The sequence below is a fragment of the Spermophilus citellus genome (genome assembly GCF_964194105.1).
Source record: "Spermophilus citellus genome assembly, chromosome: 11".
Classification (NCBI taxonomy): domain Eukaryota; kingdom Metazoa; phylum Chordata; class Mammalia; order Rodentia; family Sciuridae; genus Spermophilus; species Spermophilus citellus.
In genome coordinates, this window is record NC_138192.1 from 73052102 (window position 1) to 73073020 (window position 20919).

The 20919-nt window shown below is 39.8% G+C and overlaps 1 protein-coding gene across 2 annotated transcripts in view; it reads right to left on the reverse strand.

Moving 5' to 3' along the window:
• Positions 1-563: 563 nt before the first annotated feature.
• The window catches only part of LRP2 (LDL receptor related protein 2), a gene marked incomplete at both ends in the record, with an annotated part of 198841 nt that continues 178485 nt past the window's right edge, over positions 564-20919 (reverse strand). Inside the window, 15 exons of one of the 2 annotated variants that reach the window (XM_081262364.1) lie at positions 564-725; positions 893-964; positions 3747-3848; positions 5319-5420; positions 6541-6670; positions 7167-7284; positions 7471-7538; positions 8376-8466; positions 10828-10947; positions 12214-12390; positions 13136-13356; positions 14611-14739; positions 16408-16573; positions 17922-18065; positions 20111-20242. In XM_081262364.1, coding sequence (XP_081118490.1) covers positions 564-725; positions 893-964; positions 3747-3848; positions 5319-5420; positions 6541-6670; positions 7167-7284; positions 7471-7538; positions 8376-8466; positions 10828-10947; positions 12214-12390; positions 13136-13356; positions 14611-14739; positions 16408-16573; positions 17922-18065; positions 20111-20242 — 1934 coding nt within the window. Of the gene's footprint in view, positions 726-892; positions 965-3746; positions 3849-5318; positions 5421-6540; positions 6671-7166; positions 7288-7470; positions 7539-8375; positions 8467-10827; positions 10948-12213; positions 12391-13135; positions 13357-14610; positions 14740-16407; positions 16574-17921; positions 18066-20110; positions 20243-20919 lie in introns of both variants that reach the window. The other variant, XM_081262363.1, reaches the window with a different exon arrangement.

A 20919-nucleotide genomic window follows, 5' to 3' on the forward strand; every position in this document is an offset into this window, starting at 1 on the left:
CAACACTGAGTGGCCTCTATTGATAAGCCTATTCATCAAGTTTATGTGGAATATTGAACATTAATTAAGTGCTGATATGTAAAAATGGACCCAAGAGTGGGGCCTGGACTCCTTTCCCTGGATAATTCTAAAGAAAAGATGAGGGGTGCCCTTTCTTTAACCATGACAAAAAGCCCCAAGTGAACTCCTTTCCTCGCTGGATCATTTACTAAGATCACCAACCCATTCAACAGATACCTTTATTAGCAAATTCAGTGATGCGACAATCTTTCCAAAATTTACAAATGTACAGTATTTTTTAGCATTACCTTCAGACAGCTTTAGTGCAAAGATATACATATAGTACATCGTGATAATTATTTGTAAAAATATGAAACGGCATAAGTAAAAAACAAAAAAGAAAAAAGACACACCAGACATTTCCAAATACAGGCAAACAGAGAAAAATATATTTTCTTTTTTTTTTTGTAAAGGACTGAACATGAACATTTTTTTCATTTGTTTGTAAAAAATATACGTGCAAAAATGTGTTTCTAATTATTCCCTACATCACTGGTGTGTGGCTATACCTCAGAATCTTCTTTAACAAGACTTGCCGTGTCTTTAAAAGTGTCCTCTGTTGCAGTGTAGCCTGGACTTGGGTCTTTTTTCGGGGAAGTCTTGGTAGGGAGAGAAGGAGATGGAGGTGGGGCCACGGCCACGCTTTCCTTCTGCTCTGGGTCCATCTACAACCACCAGGAAACATTTATTCTCCCAACATGACCAGAAACAGTTTTGAGTAAAGACTAATCTTTGCCAATTTGCTCAGAAAAATCTGAGCTTATGTCCAATGCAGTATTTCTTTAAACAAACAAACAAAAAAAATGCACTAAGAACAATTGTTAAAAATTACCTCTGCGTAGATCGGATTTTCAAAGTTGGTAGTTTGTTTTGGCTTTCGTTTGAAGATATTCCATTTTGTAGCCTAAATGAAAAGAAAAAACAAAACATTCAGTTATGGAATTTCTTTGGGGGTACCTTTTCCTTGGTGCAGCTTTTAAAATTTCTTCTAGCAGAGGCACAAAGGAGTTTGGGACCTGGTTCATGTGGTAAATTGTTCTATTCTTCTATTGCTCCCAAAACAATAACTGAAACTGTCTGGGCTCTTCTCATTTAATAATTTCAAAATGGTTCTTTCTTTGAAGTGTACAGTTTACCAATCTGGACCCACAGTGTCAAGACACTTTGCCACGCTGATGGCTCTGGCTAAAACTAAGACACACAAGAGGTTTCTAGGGCTGCCCAGAGACTGGAAGAAAAAGCCAAATTGTAGCTCTTGTTTTCTAAAAGAGTGTCCTGATTCTTGTCTGGTTCAAGTGTGTCCTCTCTCACGTCATCATTTCCTCCTGAAATCATCATAACCATAGAAACAACTAACATTTATTGAGTGCTTACTCTGGGTCAGGAACTACACTAAGATTTTTACAAGTTTCTGATTTAATCTTCTCAACAACCCTCTGAGGTAGGTCCTCTTATGATCCCTGTATGACAGATTCTGAGTCAGAGCGAGATTGAGCAGTGAACAGGCAGTGAATACTCAAAGGCTCAGGGAAGCCCATAAGTTGAAAGATCCAAAAGGAAACCACCTTAGTCAATGGTGGGTGGCTCTCACCTTACTGAATGAAGCATTACCTGGCAGGAGATAAGGGAAGAGACAGCCTACTCCAACAGGGAGCCGAGGCAGTTTTAAGGGATGGCTCTTGCTCTGTGAAAGTTAGGACCAGCATATGATAGGAAGCACATGACCACAGGAGATCCAGAAGAGGACATTCACTTAACCCAAATTGCAAAGAGTACCTACTCTATACATGGTGCCACCTCAGGAAGATGAAGACATGCAGGTCAGAGCCCTGTCTGTCCATGGAGAATGGTAGAACCAAGCCCAGAAGTTCCTATTCGTGACTTTGAGGCCTTGCAGCCTATGTACTGACGAAAGATAAAGACTCCTTGGCATATTTGAGCCAATCTCCACTGATCTTAACCAAGTACCTCTATTGCTTTTAAGCCACACTAGTGCTCAGCTACCAAGAGACAACAGGAACAGAAAGATCCCTGGGCACACTATGGAGAACAAATCTTAGAGGGTTTCAGCCTCAACTCACTTAAAAAAGTAAGAGGAAGAATCAATGTGCTGCAAGACAGAGATGAGAAAGGAAGAGTCTCATCTGAAACAGCTTTCTGTTTTCTTTCTCTCTCTCTGAACACTGAGGAGCAGGCCAGAGGTGACAGTCCCCCTACTGCAATCCCCTTCCTGCATAGTCTGGGGGAGAGCTGTCAAACAAGGTCACTAGACTTAAAATGGAATTATTAAAGATGGCGAGAGTATAAACTAAATCTGGCACTGCCCTGGGGTTGAGTCAGAACTGAGGATCCAATATGGGACATTCAAGTATTCTGGTGTCTGTGGAAAATTTATTTGCAACATCCATTTTTAAATGTAGTTTAAAGGGGAAAAAAGTTCAGTCCCTTGAAAATTATGAAACTGAAAATTCCTTTCTAAGACAACACCTATGTGAGTGTGTGTTTGTGAGTGTGTGTTTGTGTGTGTGTGTGTGTGTGTGTGACAAGAAGAAATAAATAATGAAAAGGTACACAGAGACCTTAGACATAAGCTCTTCTCATTAGCAACAATTTAACCAATAAGCTTTCATTTTGACCCAAATGAACAGAACCAATGTCTGAGGTGCTTCATAGCTAAACATCTCAGGAGATTTCCAAATTAACTTTGCAGATACCATTTTGTTTATGGATTATACAACTTGGGATATGATGACTGATTAAAAGGGTACTATCTTAAAATTTCATTTCTTCATATTACTTCACAAAATCACAGAATGTCAGAACTGAGACATTCTAGATCTTATTGTTCTTACCTGGGGGAGTGTGAGTGTGTGTGTGTGTGTGTGTGTGTGTGTGTGTGTGTATTTGTGTGTATGTGTGGGTAATGGATGATTTCTGGGGTCATAATGAGTATTATTGGACAGGCATCAAGAATACTGAAATATCCTACAATGCACAGGACACATTTTCTAGCCCAAAGAACTGTCCTACTCAATATTCTGATAGTGACCCTAGTGAGGCACATTATTGATGACTTTAGGGTCCAGAGAAAATGGCTTGTCCAGAATTAAATAGCAAGGTCTGGGATAGCTGCGTCTGTGTCCATTAAAATTCGAGATACATTATCCATTATAACAGTTTTACATCTAATGTATTTATTGAATTTCTATATGCATTCCAAATAATCCTCAAGTTGCAAAGATCTAACAGACATGGTAGAGAAACTCCACTAGATGGTCTTTTTCTTTTAATCTCTACTACTAAACACTATGCCTGGTTGAGTGACATACCATTGGTTCACTGGCCAGAGAAGAGGGTATAAATTAGTGCCATCTAGTGGTCAATATTGGTAATATCGGTGGAGCTTAAAAAACAAACAAAAAAAAAACCATCTCTACATTATTAAGGAGATAATACATTAGAAGGAAGAGTCATTTATATATGTATCCTCAGCACAGTGAAATATTTATTCAAGATAAGTGAGTACCTCCAATTATATTTCCCTGTTCTGCAGATACTGGATCTATAAGTCTGTTTTCCCTTCTTTGTGATATGATCTCTCATGGATTAATATCCACCCAGCAATTCCTAAATTCTTTGCAAATTCCACTCATTTGGAATGATGTTATCTGAGTTACCAGTGTTACCTGAGTTCCATCAGCATCCGGGGAGGTTGGTTTTGGCTCTATCTCAGAAGGGTTTATGGAACTTCCATAATTCTTATTATCCACATTTCCAGACATTGTCATCTGTAAACATATTGAAGTCCCTTATCCAGTTTTCAAAGAATTCAGTAATAAATAATTTACCACAAAGTTTCTTATCAACTTTTTTGGTCCTGTTTATCACTTTGTCCTCCCACATATGTGGTCAGAAACCATTTTTGTTATATGGATAGACCAGAATTAAATGCTACTTCCAGCTCCCCCCAGTCAAAAGCACCACCCCTATGTCATCTCAGGCCTTAATCCTGGGAGGCAAAGGTACTGCTCACTGGCCACACTCCTAGTTATTAATAGCAATTCCTGCTGTTTTCTCTATAACTCTCTACTCCTGCTATTGACCATATTTTTAAATAAAAGTTGAATACAGGCAGCCAGGTCATAGAAGAACAGTGTGAATAATTCCCCAAACTCACTGGTGAACTAAGAATCCCACCTTCTAATACTAAGAATAAAATTAATAATTTCAGAGAACTGCTTAAAAGAGGTTGAATTTTTTAACTATAATGAAATTAAGACCCCTTTGCACATTTTTATAACATTCATATATTTCCAAGCTTCCCTCTTAAACCCAAATTACCCTGAATATATAAATTACAAGGAAGATAATCAGCTCCTCGTCCTCTAATTTCACATTTACCACTTTGTTTCTCTCAAACTTGGGTACGTGTTTACATACACGGCCTCATTTTGTTTCAAGTGAAAATGCCAATGAAATGTCATATCTGTTTTCATCGTGCATTAAAGTTTTGCTATCTGGTTATTAAAAAGGATCGGGGCAAATGAATTCAAGATTCAAATATTTCTGCTCTGAAGAAAGCTATTTGTAAAACATTTCCATCCTATATTAAAATATGCTGAATTTAAAAGCAGTTTAGGTGTTCATGTTAGAAGTTATTTATTGTCACTGAGACTATGGTTGTTTGTACAAATGAGGTAGAGGTGACAGGTGCTGGGGCTACTGGTCCAGACCTAATGAAAAGTTATTTTCCTTCACCTGTACGCCCATCTCTTCTCCCAGCTCCACTTCTTGACTTTGGAGACCTCACACTTTTCAGAAAAGTAGTGCAAAGGCAACTATAGGGAGGTCCCTGGGCCTTTGACATACCTCAAATCACACCCTTGCGACACCAATCATTCACTCACTCACTTCCTACACATTCAGAAAGAGCCTATGACACATCAGGCCCTGTGCTTGCCTGGCCTCTGAACGACTCAGCTCTCACTCACTCTGACTCCTCTCAAAATGAGCAGCTGAGGGGAATGATAGCACCCCAGCACGGCCACCATGACTCAGGACCCTGTGGCAGCACAGGGTTCTGAGCATCTGCAGGGCGGTGTCCAGGGGCCAGCCAAACACTGCAGGGTGAAGCTGAGGCATGGGCTGCTGCACTTCCTTCCATTTGGAGGAAGGTTCGGAGACTCTCCCTGGGACACTACTCAATGCAACAAGATCCAGCAGCAGCAGCTGACAGGAAGAGCTGTGTGATGTCCCACCTGGGATGGCAGGACCACTTGGACGGCACCGTCTCTGGCTGCGTACATTGGGTTTTCAAATATTACAGGCTGCTTCCCCATTTCCATGGCAAATTGTTCATCCTGATGGGATAAGGAAGAAAGAGAGATCTTACTTCACTGATCTGATTCATAGGCAGAGAAATGGGCCCCCCTCGCACCTGTAGGCACACTAGGCGCCTCACCAAACTTATCCAAAAAACGAAAGGCTAAAGAGCATGATAAAATGGGGGTGCAGCTCAGTAGTAGAGGTGTTGCTTAGCATGCACAAAGCCCTGGGTTGATCCCAAGCACAGCAAAAACAAAACAAAACAAAGAACAGAGACACAAAGCTTCCAAATGGCAAATCATTATTTAAGGTCACAAAAATGCACTAAAATATCAGCTCAAGAAAACAGAAACACTCTTTCTATATCTGAATTCTCTACACCAAAAATTCACTGGGTAATGGGTATTAACAACTGGAAAGAGTGGGTGATAGAAGAAGAGAAAGCAGAATAAGAAGAGAGAAAGGGATAATATTGCACTTTCAGGCAGGGCAAAAAAGTGGCATTTGGGGAAGGAACAAAATATTGAAAGTGGATTATAGGGAGCCCTCTCTGTGCCAAGACTATGCTAATCTCCTCCTAAACTATCTTGTTTGGTCCTCACAGGAGATATTCATGTACCCATTCCACAGTTGGGAACAGCAAGGGTCAAAGAGAGCAAGCTCCATGCCTATCATCACATACTTAGAAGGTGGCAGGGCCATAGTAAGAATCAATTCTGACTCTAAAATCATTATTCCCTCAGTATACATAAATGCAAAAATATATAACTTGGAAAAATATGATTCTTTTCTCCTTTTATACACATAAAATGTTATCAAATAAAACCAAAATATTGTGTTCTTTCACCCTCAGAGAGAGAGAGAGAGAGAGAGAGAGAGAGAGAGGAAAAAAGAAAACTCACCCATAAAACTTTTTAGATTTTAATTAAATTTAAGACTATGGTTTCAGTGGAACAGTGAAGCTTAGAGTGCACTTAAATTTCAATTTTATTATTACCATTACTAATGTTTTTAGGTGAATTTCTGCAACATACAGTGCAGACTTTATTCTTCACTTCAATATTCTTAAGGTTAATTTTATTCTTTGTAAAAGATTCTTTTATAAAATCACAAAAAATGACAACCTTCAAATAATCATTTGGAAACCCTACTCACCAATGCCATTGATCTGTCAATAATAGACTCAGGGCCAAAATCAGATACTCCAATATCCATGTTCACATCTGCCCCTGATCTGAAGGTCACCCCATTTCCATTTTCAGAGGGTTTGACAAGACTGCTTAAGCTGGAAGGAACCACAACAGTGTTTTATCATTTAAAAAAAAATTGCAACAGTTCCCTTTCCTCCTTCACATGCTAACTCTTACTTATATAAAATGTGCAATTCCCACCCTGAATGTACAAACATCAAATATGGGAGTGAGTCGCTTTGTTTACCTGGAAACATTAAAACACATTCTCCAATGCTGAGATCTAAGAGACCTGTGGGGCAGTCCAGAAGTAAAGCCCTGTGATACATAGTGGCACAGCCACCTGTCCTAGCTAACTGTCCTATACCCTAACCGTCGTGGGGCACACCAGTAGACGCAACCATCTAGACTATAGAACATGATCTGTCACTCAAGCTTCAGAGACAACTCGATGAAGAAGTAGTGACTTGAAATGACAGCTTTAAATCCTTAGTACTTTTTCTTTCTGCAGAATAGGTGAACTTTTGTACTTTTAAAAACCTATTTATTCATATGATCATACAGGCTTCTATTTCATATTATGAAACTGACCTTGGCAGCTTGGGCAGAGCAGGCAAAAGGGAGCCAGTTTTCCTATAGTGGAAAAATCCTACAATTGCCAGAGCTCCAATTATGATGATCAGGAGGATTGTCAACAGCGCAGCCATTGCTGCTGTTAAAGAAGAAACAGAAAGCATATCAACACACACGGAGAAGGGAAAGAACCCACAAGCTTAGCAGGAGGAGCTGGAGGCTAGGACCATGAATTCTTTAAAGACTAGGTTAAAAAGAATAAATGACAGCATTCAAGTTAGGAGCCCTGAGTGTTCCCAGGCTGCTCATATTCTTGACTTACTTGTTCCTGGAGGGATGCCTTTCGAAAGCCCAATTTGACAATGAGTTCCTGTGTAGCCACTAGAACACCTGGAAGTAAAAGGAGAAGCTTTCACTAGCCCTGTTGCCTCTTAGGCCCCACTACAATTTTATAAGCACTCCGAGGAAGAGAGAGCTTTGACTGAGTAAATTACACGTTGAACACACCATGCTGCCTGCATAACTTCTGTTTATCCTGCCAAGAGATGACAAGCAGAAAGAATGGGGTCTGACTTCAGAAATTCACTCACAATGGAGTAGCTGTGACACTACACGGTCAGTCCCATCAAATAAACCTATGCGTGTCTTCTCTACTCTATGGAATTTTCACCTAGAAAGTGCAAATGGAAACCATAGTTGTTTCCTCTCCACTGATGTGCTTTCGTTAAACTTTTTAAACTTTTAAAAAAAGTTTCTGTTTCTCTTGCTCTGTGTATAAGCTTTCTCAACAGCTTTCTTCTTTCCAAATCTTTGGCCCCATCTTTCTGCACATCAGGGATGCTCTGCCCTCAAGCAGCTCTGCTTGATAGCTGTTCTCTCACCCTCTCACTGACATGTCATCATCCTAGGCAAGCAGGGATTTTTCTAACTCCTTGCTCCCCAAGTGTGGTCCCCAGCTTGTGGTAACCCCAAGAGCTTGTTAGAAATGCAGAATGTGAATGAAAATGAGCATTTTTACCAGATCCCCAGATGATTTGTTGGCCTATTATAGTTTGAGAAGCACTGCTTTAGTCCTCTGAGACCACCCCAAAGGAGGGCAAGCTGGTTAAACTGAGAAAATTAGTGAACCAGCAAGGCACCTGCACTTGTTTTCCAGGCAGCGTTAAGGTCTCGAATTCCCCCAGCTGACACAAGGCCTGTGGCTGGGACCGCAGCATCCAGACTTACTTGCACTGGGGGAGGTTGTTCTCATCAAAATAGCAAGTTCCTCCGAACATACACCTGCATGGGGGGGGCATGGCGATAGGAGGTTCGATGGCTGCAGAAAGGGAAAGCCATGTATGTGTTAGTTGGCTACTCAGCAAGGTACCCACACCATGCAAATGTGTCCAGGGCTGGGACTGGGGTGGGCCAGCTAACAGTCTCCCTGTCAAGCCGTCACCTGCCCCCTAAGTCAAGTGAATTTCCTTATCAATAAAAAGCTCTTCAGAGCAATATACATTTTATAGCAAGAAAATAGGCAGTTGACAGTAGAGAGATGCTAAACTCCAGAACTTGTATGAATAGTTAAAAGAGCCTCATGGTAAGAGAATCTCTAAAGACATTTACATTCTCGTTTGAAGTTTTTCAAATTCTCCTCAATGACCATTAAAATTGAGAGTTTAATTTAGATACACATCAACACTACTATAGCAAAGGCTCCAAAGCATCAGTGGATCAACTAATCAACACACAGATATACACAGGCAGACACCTAGATACTTGATGGACACTGAGCAGGAGATCTTATTTTTTAAAGTCCTTCCAATGTAAGGAATAATTAATTCCTCCTTCCCATAGGTCCTGAGCCTGGTTCAGGACCTATGATGCATGGAAGATATCACCTGCCCAGTAAGACTTCGCCACGTGGACCCCAAACACCCCCATCGTCAAGACTTGTGCGGGAGATGCAAAGGCAAATGCCTGTCCTTCAACAGCACTTTCAGCTTCAAATATATCATTTAGTGAATGAAAAAAGTTTTGCTGAATGTGTGCTAATGGAGTTGGCATGTGAGCTTTTCCCAGGCTCCTTTCTACCTCTCCCTCCTCAAAATACTTGATGAAAGGCAGTGTATTTTGATGAAGCCTTCAAAATAAAGGTATTGCAAAACAGTTAAAAAAAAAAAAGGAATATCAAAGGAAAATCAAAGGAATATATGATGTGATATATTCCTTTGATGTGCCTGATGGGTCAGTAATGATCCAATGCCTTATACTTAGAACATGTTTCATAGATATTTTTGTGTATTTTACTTAAGGAGTTGACTACCCTCCTGGTTCAGCCCTTCAATTTGAGTCTCTACTCAATGTTACTTTTACCAAAGAGGCCTTCCTGATTCTGTCTGCAAAAGCAAGCAAAAAAACACCTGCCCATTCTCTCACTCTGCTTTCTTACCTGCATGGTATTTTTCCTACCTATTGTATGTTTACGGGTTTCTCTTTTTATTGTCCTGTTAGAAAACACAATTAACGAGCGCAGAGAGAGAGTTTTGTTCACTTCTGTTCATTCCAGTATTCAGAACGGTGCCTAGCACATAGAGGGCACTCAATAAATACTTACAGTGCTAACTGATAAATTAATATACCACTCCAAGACCATATGGAATGAATACCATCATTAATGTGCTCACTTTGGTGAGTTGTTTTAGATAAGAATCTCAACATAACCCATTTGGCACAAAGTTTAAGAGAAGAAGGTAGCAGATGAGGTGACAACTTACACGACACCTCCTCTACAACGTGAAACCACAATAAATGTCAGAAGGATCCATGTGCAGCATAGAACAAATTTTGTTCAAAATATTGCTCAAGATATTGAAATCTTGCCAATATTTCCCTAGCAGTGCTGGTACGAGCATGGGAGCAAAAGGGAAGCAGGTTTTTGTCTCATTCTCCAAAATGGGCCAACTTTCAGTCTGGTTGGGATGAGTAAAAGGGCTTAACCCTGTTTAAACACTTGCTCCCCCTGCTGGTAGAAGGAGATTTCCCCATCAGCCAAAAAGTGGAGGGCAGCCCCAAGGTGTTTTTTAAGCCTAGGAAAATAGTTAGAGACACTAGTTGTTCCCCATGATTTACTAACTCTTTAATTTAAAAGAGTCATTGAAAAACAGAGTCTTGCCCAGAAATTATCCACAGCATTTGCGATGAGAATTAAATCTCTTTCTTGTTCTGGCCTTCATTTCCCAATGACATAAGGTATCTTTCAAAATATGGCCCCTTTTCAGTTGTCAGAACTCTGAAATGAGCATGTGAGAAAACCGTGAACATCCTCTAGCCCTCCTGTCTGTACTATACAAGCCCCTCCCACCTCAAGAATATGGTTCTTCACCTTGATCTCAGGTAAGGCTAAGTGAATTCAGGGACAACAGAAATCCACTTCTGGGTGAAGGAAAGAGGAAGAAAACTCACCCTTCAAAAGGTCTTTACAAGGCAACACAAGTGTAGATTTAGGACCTGTTTCTCTGCAGATCTTAGCAAATCTCAGAAATCCTTGGAACACGAGTTGTTTGGCCCCTGGAGTCCCACTCATTTGTGTTTCCCACATCACTCATCCCTCCTTCTAGCTACCCCTTTCACCTACTTTGTTCTGCAAAGGACACAGCACACAGGGATTCTTAGGCTGCCCAGAGGGTGTCCCTACCTGCATCACACATAGTGTTGCTCCCTGTTATAAAGTTGGACCCTTGGGGACAGGCACAGCTGTATCCTCCAGGTCTCAGTAGACAGAGGTGGCTGCAGATCTGTTTGCAAGGGTTGGACACTGGAAAGCAGATGAGAACAGCAGTTAGGTCCTGATAGGAGAATGAATACTCCACCAAGGGTGTGTCCATCCGCTGGGTGTGGTCCTACAGCTTCCCAACATCTCTAGACCATTATGTGTTACCTGGAAACTCACTTTCATTCACACTTTCATCCCTGCCACCCCACCAAAAGTGGCACAGAACCCCCCCACCACCCCGTGTCCTCCATCCCATCTCTGTATCACTTGCATTGTCTATTGGTACCACTTATCTCCTCTATTGTCCTAGTAGGTTTGGAAAGTGGGTATCTGTTGGTCAAACCTCCAAATGTAACTAGTGCTAAGCAATTTGAGATGGTTCAGAAGACCAACAAGACCCCAGGATTACACCCAGATTTGGTTTTACCCAGATCTGGGCAGGTCATGATATACAGTCTATCCAAGGCATACACTGGATAAGATTCCCACCCCAAACCTCTAAGAAGAATTTTCTTCTGGTCTCAGTTCACTAAATAAATGCAAGAATCTTGGCTTCCCCACAGACTCACATACAAGGACCAAAGGAAGTGCCCTGTCAGAATTCAACCTGTAACTAGGCATACTAACTACTGAGCCAGATCTTGCAAACTGAGCTTTGAGTTGGAGAGAATTAAACTTATCATTTCTGTTAGTAAGGAGAGAACCTGAAGTGAGGAACTTACTACAAGCTATTTATTTCCTTTTCTCATCTCAAAACTTTCCTCTCCCCTTCATCTTGCACTGCACAATGCTGAAAAATGAACCATAATACAGTTAACCTGAGGAGATAGGACCCAGAGCTAAGAAGCCAAAAAAGAGGGGAGAAGGTAAAAATTCTCATGACTGACAATTTTGAACTAAGACTCAAGTATCTGAGCAGTGTGGCCTGACCACTTGAAGAGTGGATCAAACTGATATTCGTGAAACCCATTTTGTGACTTCTTAATTCAACTTAGCAGGGGTCTGATGTCTACTGGATTCTATGGCCCAGAAGTACATATCCACAACGCCAAACAAGGAGGACTGAAATATTTTTACATTGACTATGTTTTTTTTTAATGCTGGTGGTTTGTACGATTTCATTTGACCTACAATATTCTTTCTTTTGTCAAAATGGTTCATCTTCCTACCATACCCCCACATAACCTCTTTAATGCACCAAGAGAGCAGCCTATTCTTACCCACTGCCCCTTGCCAATACTATAGCCATTCTTTTGAAATGAGGCTTCCAGATAATAAAGAACATTTTATTCCAAGGTTGGTGATTACCTGACAGATTGTATCTCAGTTGATGAAAGATCCGTACTTGAGTGAGCCAAGGGTTCACAACCAGCATTTTCTCTTTCTGTCCTTTCCCAAATTTATTTTGTTTCCACACTTCTCCTTTATCCTTAGATACCCAGTATAGCTGATCTTCAAAGATGTCCAGACTGTAAGGCTTCAATGCTGCTTATGACAACAATGGCAGAAAAACAAAACAGGGTATTAAAAAGATAAGATCCCAGTGCATATCTGATGATATCCAGACTGAATTAATCCCAAATGCCTGGAAACTCCTGGAACATTCAGGCATATTTTCTGCACATGTTACCATGAAAGTGCTGCACTGGGAGATCAAGGTGACAGAAATTACATGAGATTAATGCCTGCTGCCTGACACCAATTACAGGGCACTAGCTCACATTCAAATTGCTGATTTGGTTTCATCTTTGGAAAACAATTTGTAGAGCAGAGATTTCAGGTTTTCCTTTGAACATAAGACATCATTGGTCAGATAGGGAAAATGTGATATGTGCTGGACCACAGCAACTCTGCAGAGTCTGGACAAGAAAACAAAACGCTCTTTTTTTTTTTTTCTAGATGTTTCCAGTCATGAACAATGAAACAGCCTCGCATATCACACATGAGTAAGTCTAGAAGCGATCAGACATGGATTGATATGGATATATGATAGAAATTTCAGTCAGTACAATATCTACACCTGAGAGGCATTTCTTAAAATTCTGTAAAAGGAGCAAAAAAGAATTTAATTACTGCTAGGGATTCATTTGCATTTAATTTAGCAGCTGGGAGTTGATGGGCAGAATTATGGAAACCATTTCCTAAGATCAGGGTTCCTTCTTGAGAAAATGGGCAAAGAGACTAGAAATATGTTAATTATTTTATGTATTAAATCTAACTGATTTCTAACCTGTTTTTATAATGGTTCTCCTATCAGTTCCATCATAGTTTATGGTTTCAATGACATCCTCCTTGGAGTCACTCCAATAGATCCGGTCATTGTTCAGATAGTCAATAGAAAGGCCAGTTGGCCAACCAAGGTCCTCGGAAACCAGGATGCTTCGATGCTCCCCATTCATCCAGGCAGACTCGATTTTAGATTCTTTCCCCTGGTCAGTCCAGTACATGAGCCTGTAACAGAAGTATTCTTCATTGTAGCTTCTTCCCTAGTGGTTTCCCCACTAGCATGGGGAGTGGAACAGTACCAAAAAAGCACAGTCTTTCACAGAGACCTGGGTGCTAAGTGAAAATATTTTTATACTCTTCAGTATATAAGGAGCTTCAGTAGATAAGGAGCTTTTCTTTGCTCTTAAGATATTAGATATGTAAGATACAAGAAGGAAGGACTAATGTTGAGGTTAGGTCCACATTACAGTTTAATCTTATCAGGCAAGCATTTTTTAAGTGTCATTGCTAAGTTTCTATGGGCATTATTTAACATGAAAGAATGAAAGAATGAAATTCAGGATGGTTTGTAGTACTTTAGGTACAATTACCGGCACTACAAAGGGTCATACTGATCTTGTCCAAATAGGAGAAGTGTTTGGGGCTACTCAAAAAAAAATTTTTTTAAGTTACTACTCTGAAGCCAAATTAAATAAGTAAATATCAATTTATCTAGTCCTAAATGTCTTGAAATGCAGAGAAAAATGACAAAACTAGTTCTCATGCTGAGATGATAAACCACAAATTGGAACATTTCTATAAATCAATAGTACATATTTATACATAAGTTATTTGATGTACTTGCATATTTGAGAAATAAATGTTTAATTCTATACAATGAAATATAACCAAATCCCTAGCTGAATTTCAATAAATGAGTTACTCTTATGAAAGGAAAACCAACTCTGATTAAGCCTTTGCTTTAAGAAGTAAAGAACCCAATATGCAAAGAATTTTAAAGTTCAGTCAAGGAGTTTGTGTAACCGGAAGGGTTCTCAGGAATGTTCTCAAAGGAATTTCTCCATCAGAAATTATTGGTCCTGGAGGGGAGGGGAGGGGGGATAGTAGAGAATAGGATAGACAGCAGAATACATCAGACACTAGAATGACAATATGTAAATCAATGGAAGTGTAACTGATGTGATACAGCAATCTGTATACGGGGTAAAAATGGGAGTTCATAACCCACTTGAATCAAACTGTGAAATATGATATATTAAGAACTATGTAATGTTTTGAATGACCAACAATAAAAAAGAAATTATTGGTCCTTTTATGATCCCAGGTCATATTATAATTCTTTAAACAGTCATAAATTCCATTCTAAAATATCAGAGGACAGTTTCAGTACAATTAGAAAAAAAATCTTTAAAGATGTATAATTTTATGGAAACCCCGTGGAGATTATCCCAATCATAGAAGATTCCTTCAAGGACTCACCCTATTTTGGGATTCACAACGATCGCAGCGGGTTGGTCCAACTGAGTGGAAATCAGCCACTTTCTGTACCTTCCATCAAGCTTCGCCACCTCAATTCGTTGATTCTTGGCATCAGACCAGTAAATATGCCTAAGTTCCGAGGGACAAAGTTAAACAATGGAAACAGTCTAGACTGAATATTTCTGGGGGAGAGGTTTTAAGATGAGAAAATTCAGTTTGGCAGCTCTGGTCAACAAAACAGCTACTGAGATACTGAGATACCTGTAATCAGAGCACAGAGCCCCTCTCTCAGGAACGCCCTAATCTTTCCAGACAAGGGAACATCTTTGGAAAGTTACCTATGGAAGAATGATCAGCCAAAGCAGCTGAATCAGCGAGGATTGGTAATAGAGGTGGATGCCACAGTCGGGCTGGTCTCTTATCAGGCATTTTTATGAGACATGTGTTTCAGGTAGAACTCATAAGGCATAAGCCTGGCTGCCCAAGAGTCTGTTTCCTCCTCAGCAAAGAGCCCCCACTGGAATCAATAGGAATCTGGTATCAGCTCCAAAGATGAGTGGAATCAGCATTCAAAATAACCAAGTCAGCAAGGCCACTCTGACCTTATTTCCACTTCTAAGCCTGCAGGTCTCTGTAGCTTACAAGCAGAAAGAGCTGCCAGGATTTCTTAATTCCCTCATCCATTAAGGCTGAGAAACGGGTAACACTTCAAACAAGAGGATCTGCCATTGCCTGGTTGGTTTTCCAAAGGAAGTGTTAAATGTCTAGAGTTTCAAGCTTCTGACTCCACTAATAGTTCTCGGAGGCCCCATTTTCTGACAGAAAAAATGTTGAAGTGCATCTCCTGGAAGCCTGCGGGCACAGTGGGGACCCAATTAACTTCTTCAGAGAAGCCCAAGTCTTCCAAGAGCCCCAGAAGGGTTTGTTAAAAGGTGAGAATGAATTTACACTGCAAATGAGTCTCCATTCTCCAGGAGGGCAGTGAGCTCCTGAGGCTTTCCTCTCCAACATCTCTCCATTATGAGTTCATTTGGAAGGACACAGGGGATGCTGATGCTATGAATGCTTGAGTTCTTTTGCATGTAATTACTTTCACTTGAGTGCCAGCCTCCTCCTTGAAGAAGGAGCTGAATAACTTTCTCGCCCTGGTTTGCATCCCATGCATCTTCCTGAGGGTTCTGACTTAGGGATCATCCAAAATGTGTGGTTCTGGTCCCTAGAAAGGATACTAGAGCCAGATGGTTCTATAAGGTCTAAAAGAAAAGAACAGAGCAGATGCCTCCATTAACTCAAAAGCCAAAGATGAAGCAGGAAAGTCAAATTCTCAATCAGTTCCCGAGAGCTAGCCTGCTACAACACAAGATGTGGTTTGTTCCTCCCCAAAGTCATTACCAGAGAGAAAACAGTTGAATCTCAACTGCTTTGCTTGGAGAATTGTGAGGCTATTCCCTTGCTTCACAAAATGTACAGTGCTGCCATAACTGAAAGTCAATTTTGGAATCCAGAACTCTGTCTGCAAGAAAGCTCTACCCGCTAGAATACAGAATCTTGATCTGGGTGCTTTCTCAAACCTTCTCATGACACACAAAGAAAACAGAAAAGGATGATGTTTACATGACACACTAGGGTAAGCAGAGGAGGTTGCCAGGCCAAAGGCAAGCCCAGGCATTGCCCAGTGACACCAACAGCTGAGCACATCCATACCTGGGCCCAACTGAGTCACATGCCAATGTGAGCAGCAGAGAGCTCTAGCCAGGAAAACAGAACAAGCAAGAAGGAGATGTGTGGCAAATTTACCTTCCAACCCAGTCCACTGCTAGTCCATCTGGCTGCATTACATATTTCAGGCCCAGGTCAACTTCCTGAACGGGGTTATTGCTGCCGGATTCAAAGTTGGGGATGTAGGCACGTTTGATAGCACCAAACTCAGAGCCCTGTGCCAATACAGTATAATACACAACACCTACAAAGGAAGACACATGCCAGTTTCATTTTAAGAACATCATGTAAGGGAGGAAATGGGGTCTAATCAAGTGAACTGCTATTCATCTATTAACATCTCTACTTCCCCTTTGTTTTTATAATACTAATAATTCAATTACATCAATATGATCAAACCTCAAACCTATCATACTTGAGCTATTTGCTACAAATATTTCAACTGACAACTTATTAATATTTTCTTAGTCATCTCTATTTGAGGGTAACTCATTAAAATATTGATCAAGAGCCTATTTGCTCTCAGGTCTAGTTTCCAAAACAGAATGTATTAAAAAAAAACAATTCATATGCAGTATCAGTGGCAATAGAAGAGACAGGTAGATGAGGAGTTCTTTTTTATGTACAGATGAAAGGACAATATACAGCAAGTATGTTAAAAGCACAGGGAGACTGAGTTTTAAAGCATATATTGGGCATCTGCTGCTTTCCTAGATACACATCTTTCTTGAAAAGTTTATTTTTTGCATGAATACATGTGGAGGAAATACAACAATAATAAATCTTTCATTGATGTAGTTACTGATATTTTTCAAAGCATTTCATATGAATTATGTAATTCAACTTCCAAAATAACTCTCAGAGGTAGGTAGGAAGAATAAGATGACTACTTTCATTTTACATATAAAACATTGAGATACAGAAAATGGTTACAATCGCTTAAGGTTATAAATGTAGTATAGGAGGCAAACAAGGAGAGAAGATGAGCTATAGGTATAGAACACCAGTTTTCTGACTTTTACCCACTACTACTTCCCATATAGCCCCGAGAGGCCCAATTATAGGCTTTATACTTTTTCCCTGCACCCAACTAAGCTTTTAGAGCACCCACCACATGTACTGTGCCAGATATTAGGCATATAGAAATGAATGAGATCTCTGTCTCCAGAGAGCACATGTTTAGTGCGTAGGGAGAAAAATCTGTGTACCACTAGCTATACAGCTCAATGTCACATGTGCTTTGGTAGAAGTGTGTATACAATGCTGCAGGTTCATGGGTGCATTACACAATTACATTACAGATGTCCCAGAGGACATGACATTGGGACTTTGAGGTCTGAGTAGAAATTTCCCAAGTGTACAATGGTAGGGAAGAATGGGAGTTGTACAAGTAAAGATAAGATGTTGGGAGAAGGTTTGAAGCAAAGTTGGAAGAAGTTGGCAGGAACTCAAGTCCACTATAAGGCATCAGGAGCTTTTTTCCATGGGGGAAACAAAATCCCCTTGTTAAAAAACAAATTCCCCCCAATTCAACATCTAAATATTAATAAAGTCATTTATTATCAATGACAGATGCCAAAGTTCATACTCACTGAGGTCTATGCCCTCGGGATCCCAGTCATAATCAAGAGTTTGGATACGTTCCTCCTCTTCAAGGTACTCTGAGAACTTCTCAGATGACATATTGTATTTTCGAATTCGAACATTCTCAGGCAGGAGCAACAATGGAGGGTCACCTGGAAACAAAAAGAGACTACTTTATCGGTTTGAATTCAACCTGAACTGTTAAAATATAAAGTAGGATATAAGATGCATAGCAGGTATTCCCTCCTCCCTTTAAAAAACATGATGTACAACTGCAAGAATAAGATCCTAATTAGAATGTTATGCTCCATGTATATCTAACATGTCAATATACACTATGTATCTAAAAAGAACACATAAAATAAATAAGGGGGAAAAAGCCATGAATTTTTATAGGAATCTGACCATCTCTGTTAATCAATAAAGCTGACCATACAACTGAGTTCCAAAATCCATGACTGTGGACATTCTCATCCCCATTTCAGGTGGAAAGCTAATATCTCTGCTTAGCCATATTATCATTTCTTTATTCTGTGTCCTTAGTGACAGTTTAGAGCAAATCGAGGCTGAGAAAATGAGATCCCTCATTTTCATTGAATTATTTTCTTTATTTGCTGACATTAAAACAGACAAGATTATAGAAATTCAGTCTCACAGAAGGGAAATAACATTCACAGCCTCACCAAAAGTTTACCAGGAAGTTCTTGTTCCTCACTCTTTACTGACAGATTTTATGATTCTTTTAGCAGGTAATCATCTCTATGACCCAATTTAGCTCCTAGCTAGTGAGAAAAAAAGCAGCAGCTTGTTTTTATTTAAAAAAAAATTACCTATAGCAGCTTTCAATGATGATTCATCCCAAGATGCTTTTCTAGAATTTTAAAAATTTAATCTACTCGCATAATGTCAATCAAATACAATTTAAGTAACTTCTAAAAGTTCATTTTATATATTTCCTCCATCTTGACATTATGCTTTGTATGAATATTCTAACTTATTTTAATCATCTCCTTAGTTAAAAGATTTAAACAGCTTAAAGTTTGCTGCTTAATTACCAGACCAACTGTTCAAATGCCATCACTCTGGTTTTCATTCACTGTCAAAAATGTTTGGAGGATAAAATACTTAAGTATTTGTCCTATTTAAGTCAAACATATGCTTTATTTTTTTATTTTTATTTTTTTAAGAGAGAGAGTGAGAGAGGAGAGAGAGAGAGAGAGAATTTTTAATATTTATTTTTTAGTTCTCGGCGGACACAACATCTTTGTTGGTATGTGGTGCTGAGGATCAAACCCGGGCCGCACGCATGCCAGGCAAGCGTGCTACCGCTTGAGCCACATCCCCAGCCCCAAACATATGCTTTAGAAGCCCAATTTATATGAATATATAGAATATCCATTTGCCCACAATTAACAAAATGAAAGGACAATTTTCTTAAACTCTAGTAAAAATTTTAAATTAAAAAAAAAGCCATATATTCCTTAACTGGGATTTAGAACAGGCCTGTGAAATTTCATGTATAAAACCTCTGACTTATATTCCTTCTCTTTTGTCTTTGCTGTCTGGTACATATTACTGCTTTTCACTTGGCCTGAATCTAAATATAATTTAGCCTAATGCTAAATATAATTAATCTAAAATATAAACTAATGACTGTGTTATGAATGCACCAGACTCCTCCTGTCTGTTGCTAAAAGTCCATGTACAATAACAAAGGGAAGGGCAGCAGAGTGTCTCTGACTTGCCCCACCCTCCCCAGTTCAATGTTTTTTGTGCCCATCTTGGATTACACGGCCTCAGACCCTGACCTTGTTAGAGTGGCAGCTCAAGGGCCTCCTCAGGTACCTTCTATTGGTGACGATCCCTCCTGCAAGCTCTTGCTGCAGTGGAATCTTCTGGAGGGTAACATCTTGTCCACTTTTCGAAATATTTATATTAAGGTAGACAAGAGGCCAAACCCAGAATTATAAAAAATACCTGACTCTTGCTTTAATCCTATGTATTGGAGGGAGATTGTAGTTAGCATTTCAAACTGACAGAGGTGAAGAGAGAAGTGGAGAACAGAAACTGGGAAGGTATTGGAAGAAAAGTATCTGGTCAGTTAACAGGAAGACTGAGAGTTCATCTCCTGGTATGGGGTGCTCATTGGCATTTGCTTCCCCCTAACGTTGTCAGATGTGACTTGAGCCCAGCATACCGTCAGCTGCACACCGTTCTCCGTAGCGGGTACTCATCGACCTGAAGCCGTCTGCACAGAAACACTCATAACTTCCCTTGGTATTTTGACAGTTCTGGGGACAGACCCCAAATTGCTCACATTCGTTGATGTCTGCAGGCAAAATAAAACCAAATATGCAACATCTGTTCCCACCCATTCCTTAGAGACCCTGTTTTTGTTTAAATTCATATTCACAGGCAACAAGAATCAAGAAGAGTGCAGATGAAAATAAACAATGATACATTTGAAGACCACTTATTAAGGTTCAGATGCTGATTCTCATGTTTTTTTTTCTAATTTCATATATTTTTTAAAAAACAAAACCTGTATGAAGTATGGACTATCATTAAGCCCAAAGTCCCAAAGCTCATCAGCAATGGAGATAGGGTTTAATTGAAGCTGTGTGACTTCATACAAAAGCAGTGCAATTCTTCACCCAGAAAGCATCTGTAGTGTTATTTTTGGTATCACTTCCCCTCAGCCAACTTGTTTCAGGAACAACAGTCATCGATTTGCTTTCTCAATTGAGTTCTTAAGCGTCAGCGTGCAAAAGAACTCTTACAATCATTTAAGTATGACACATAAATTAGACACAGCAAATTCACAAAATAAAAGACACCTAGAATCAGACTCATCACTGATATTCTTGATATGCTTCTTTCCGACTCTATATCTCATTCATGCATCACCTACACAGGTGTGTAATAAATACGTGTTGTTGGACTCAAGATAAAGATAGTAAGCCTGGTGATTGTCTTTAATTGATCATACACTGAGACAATAAATAG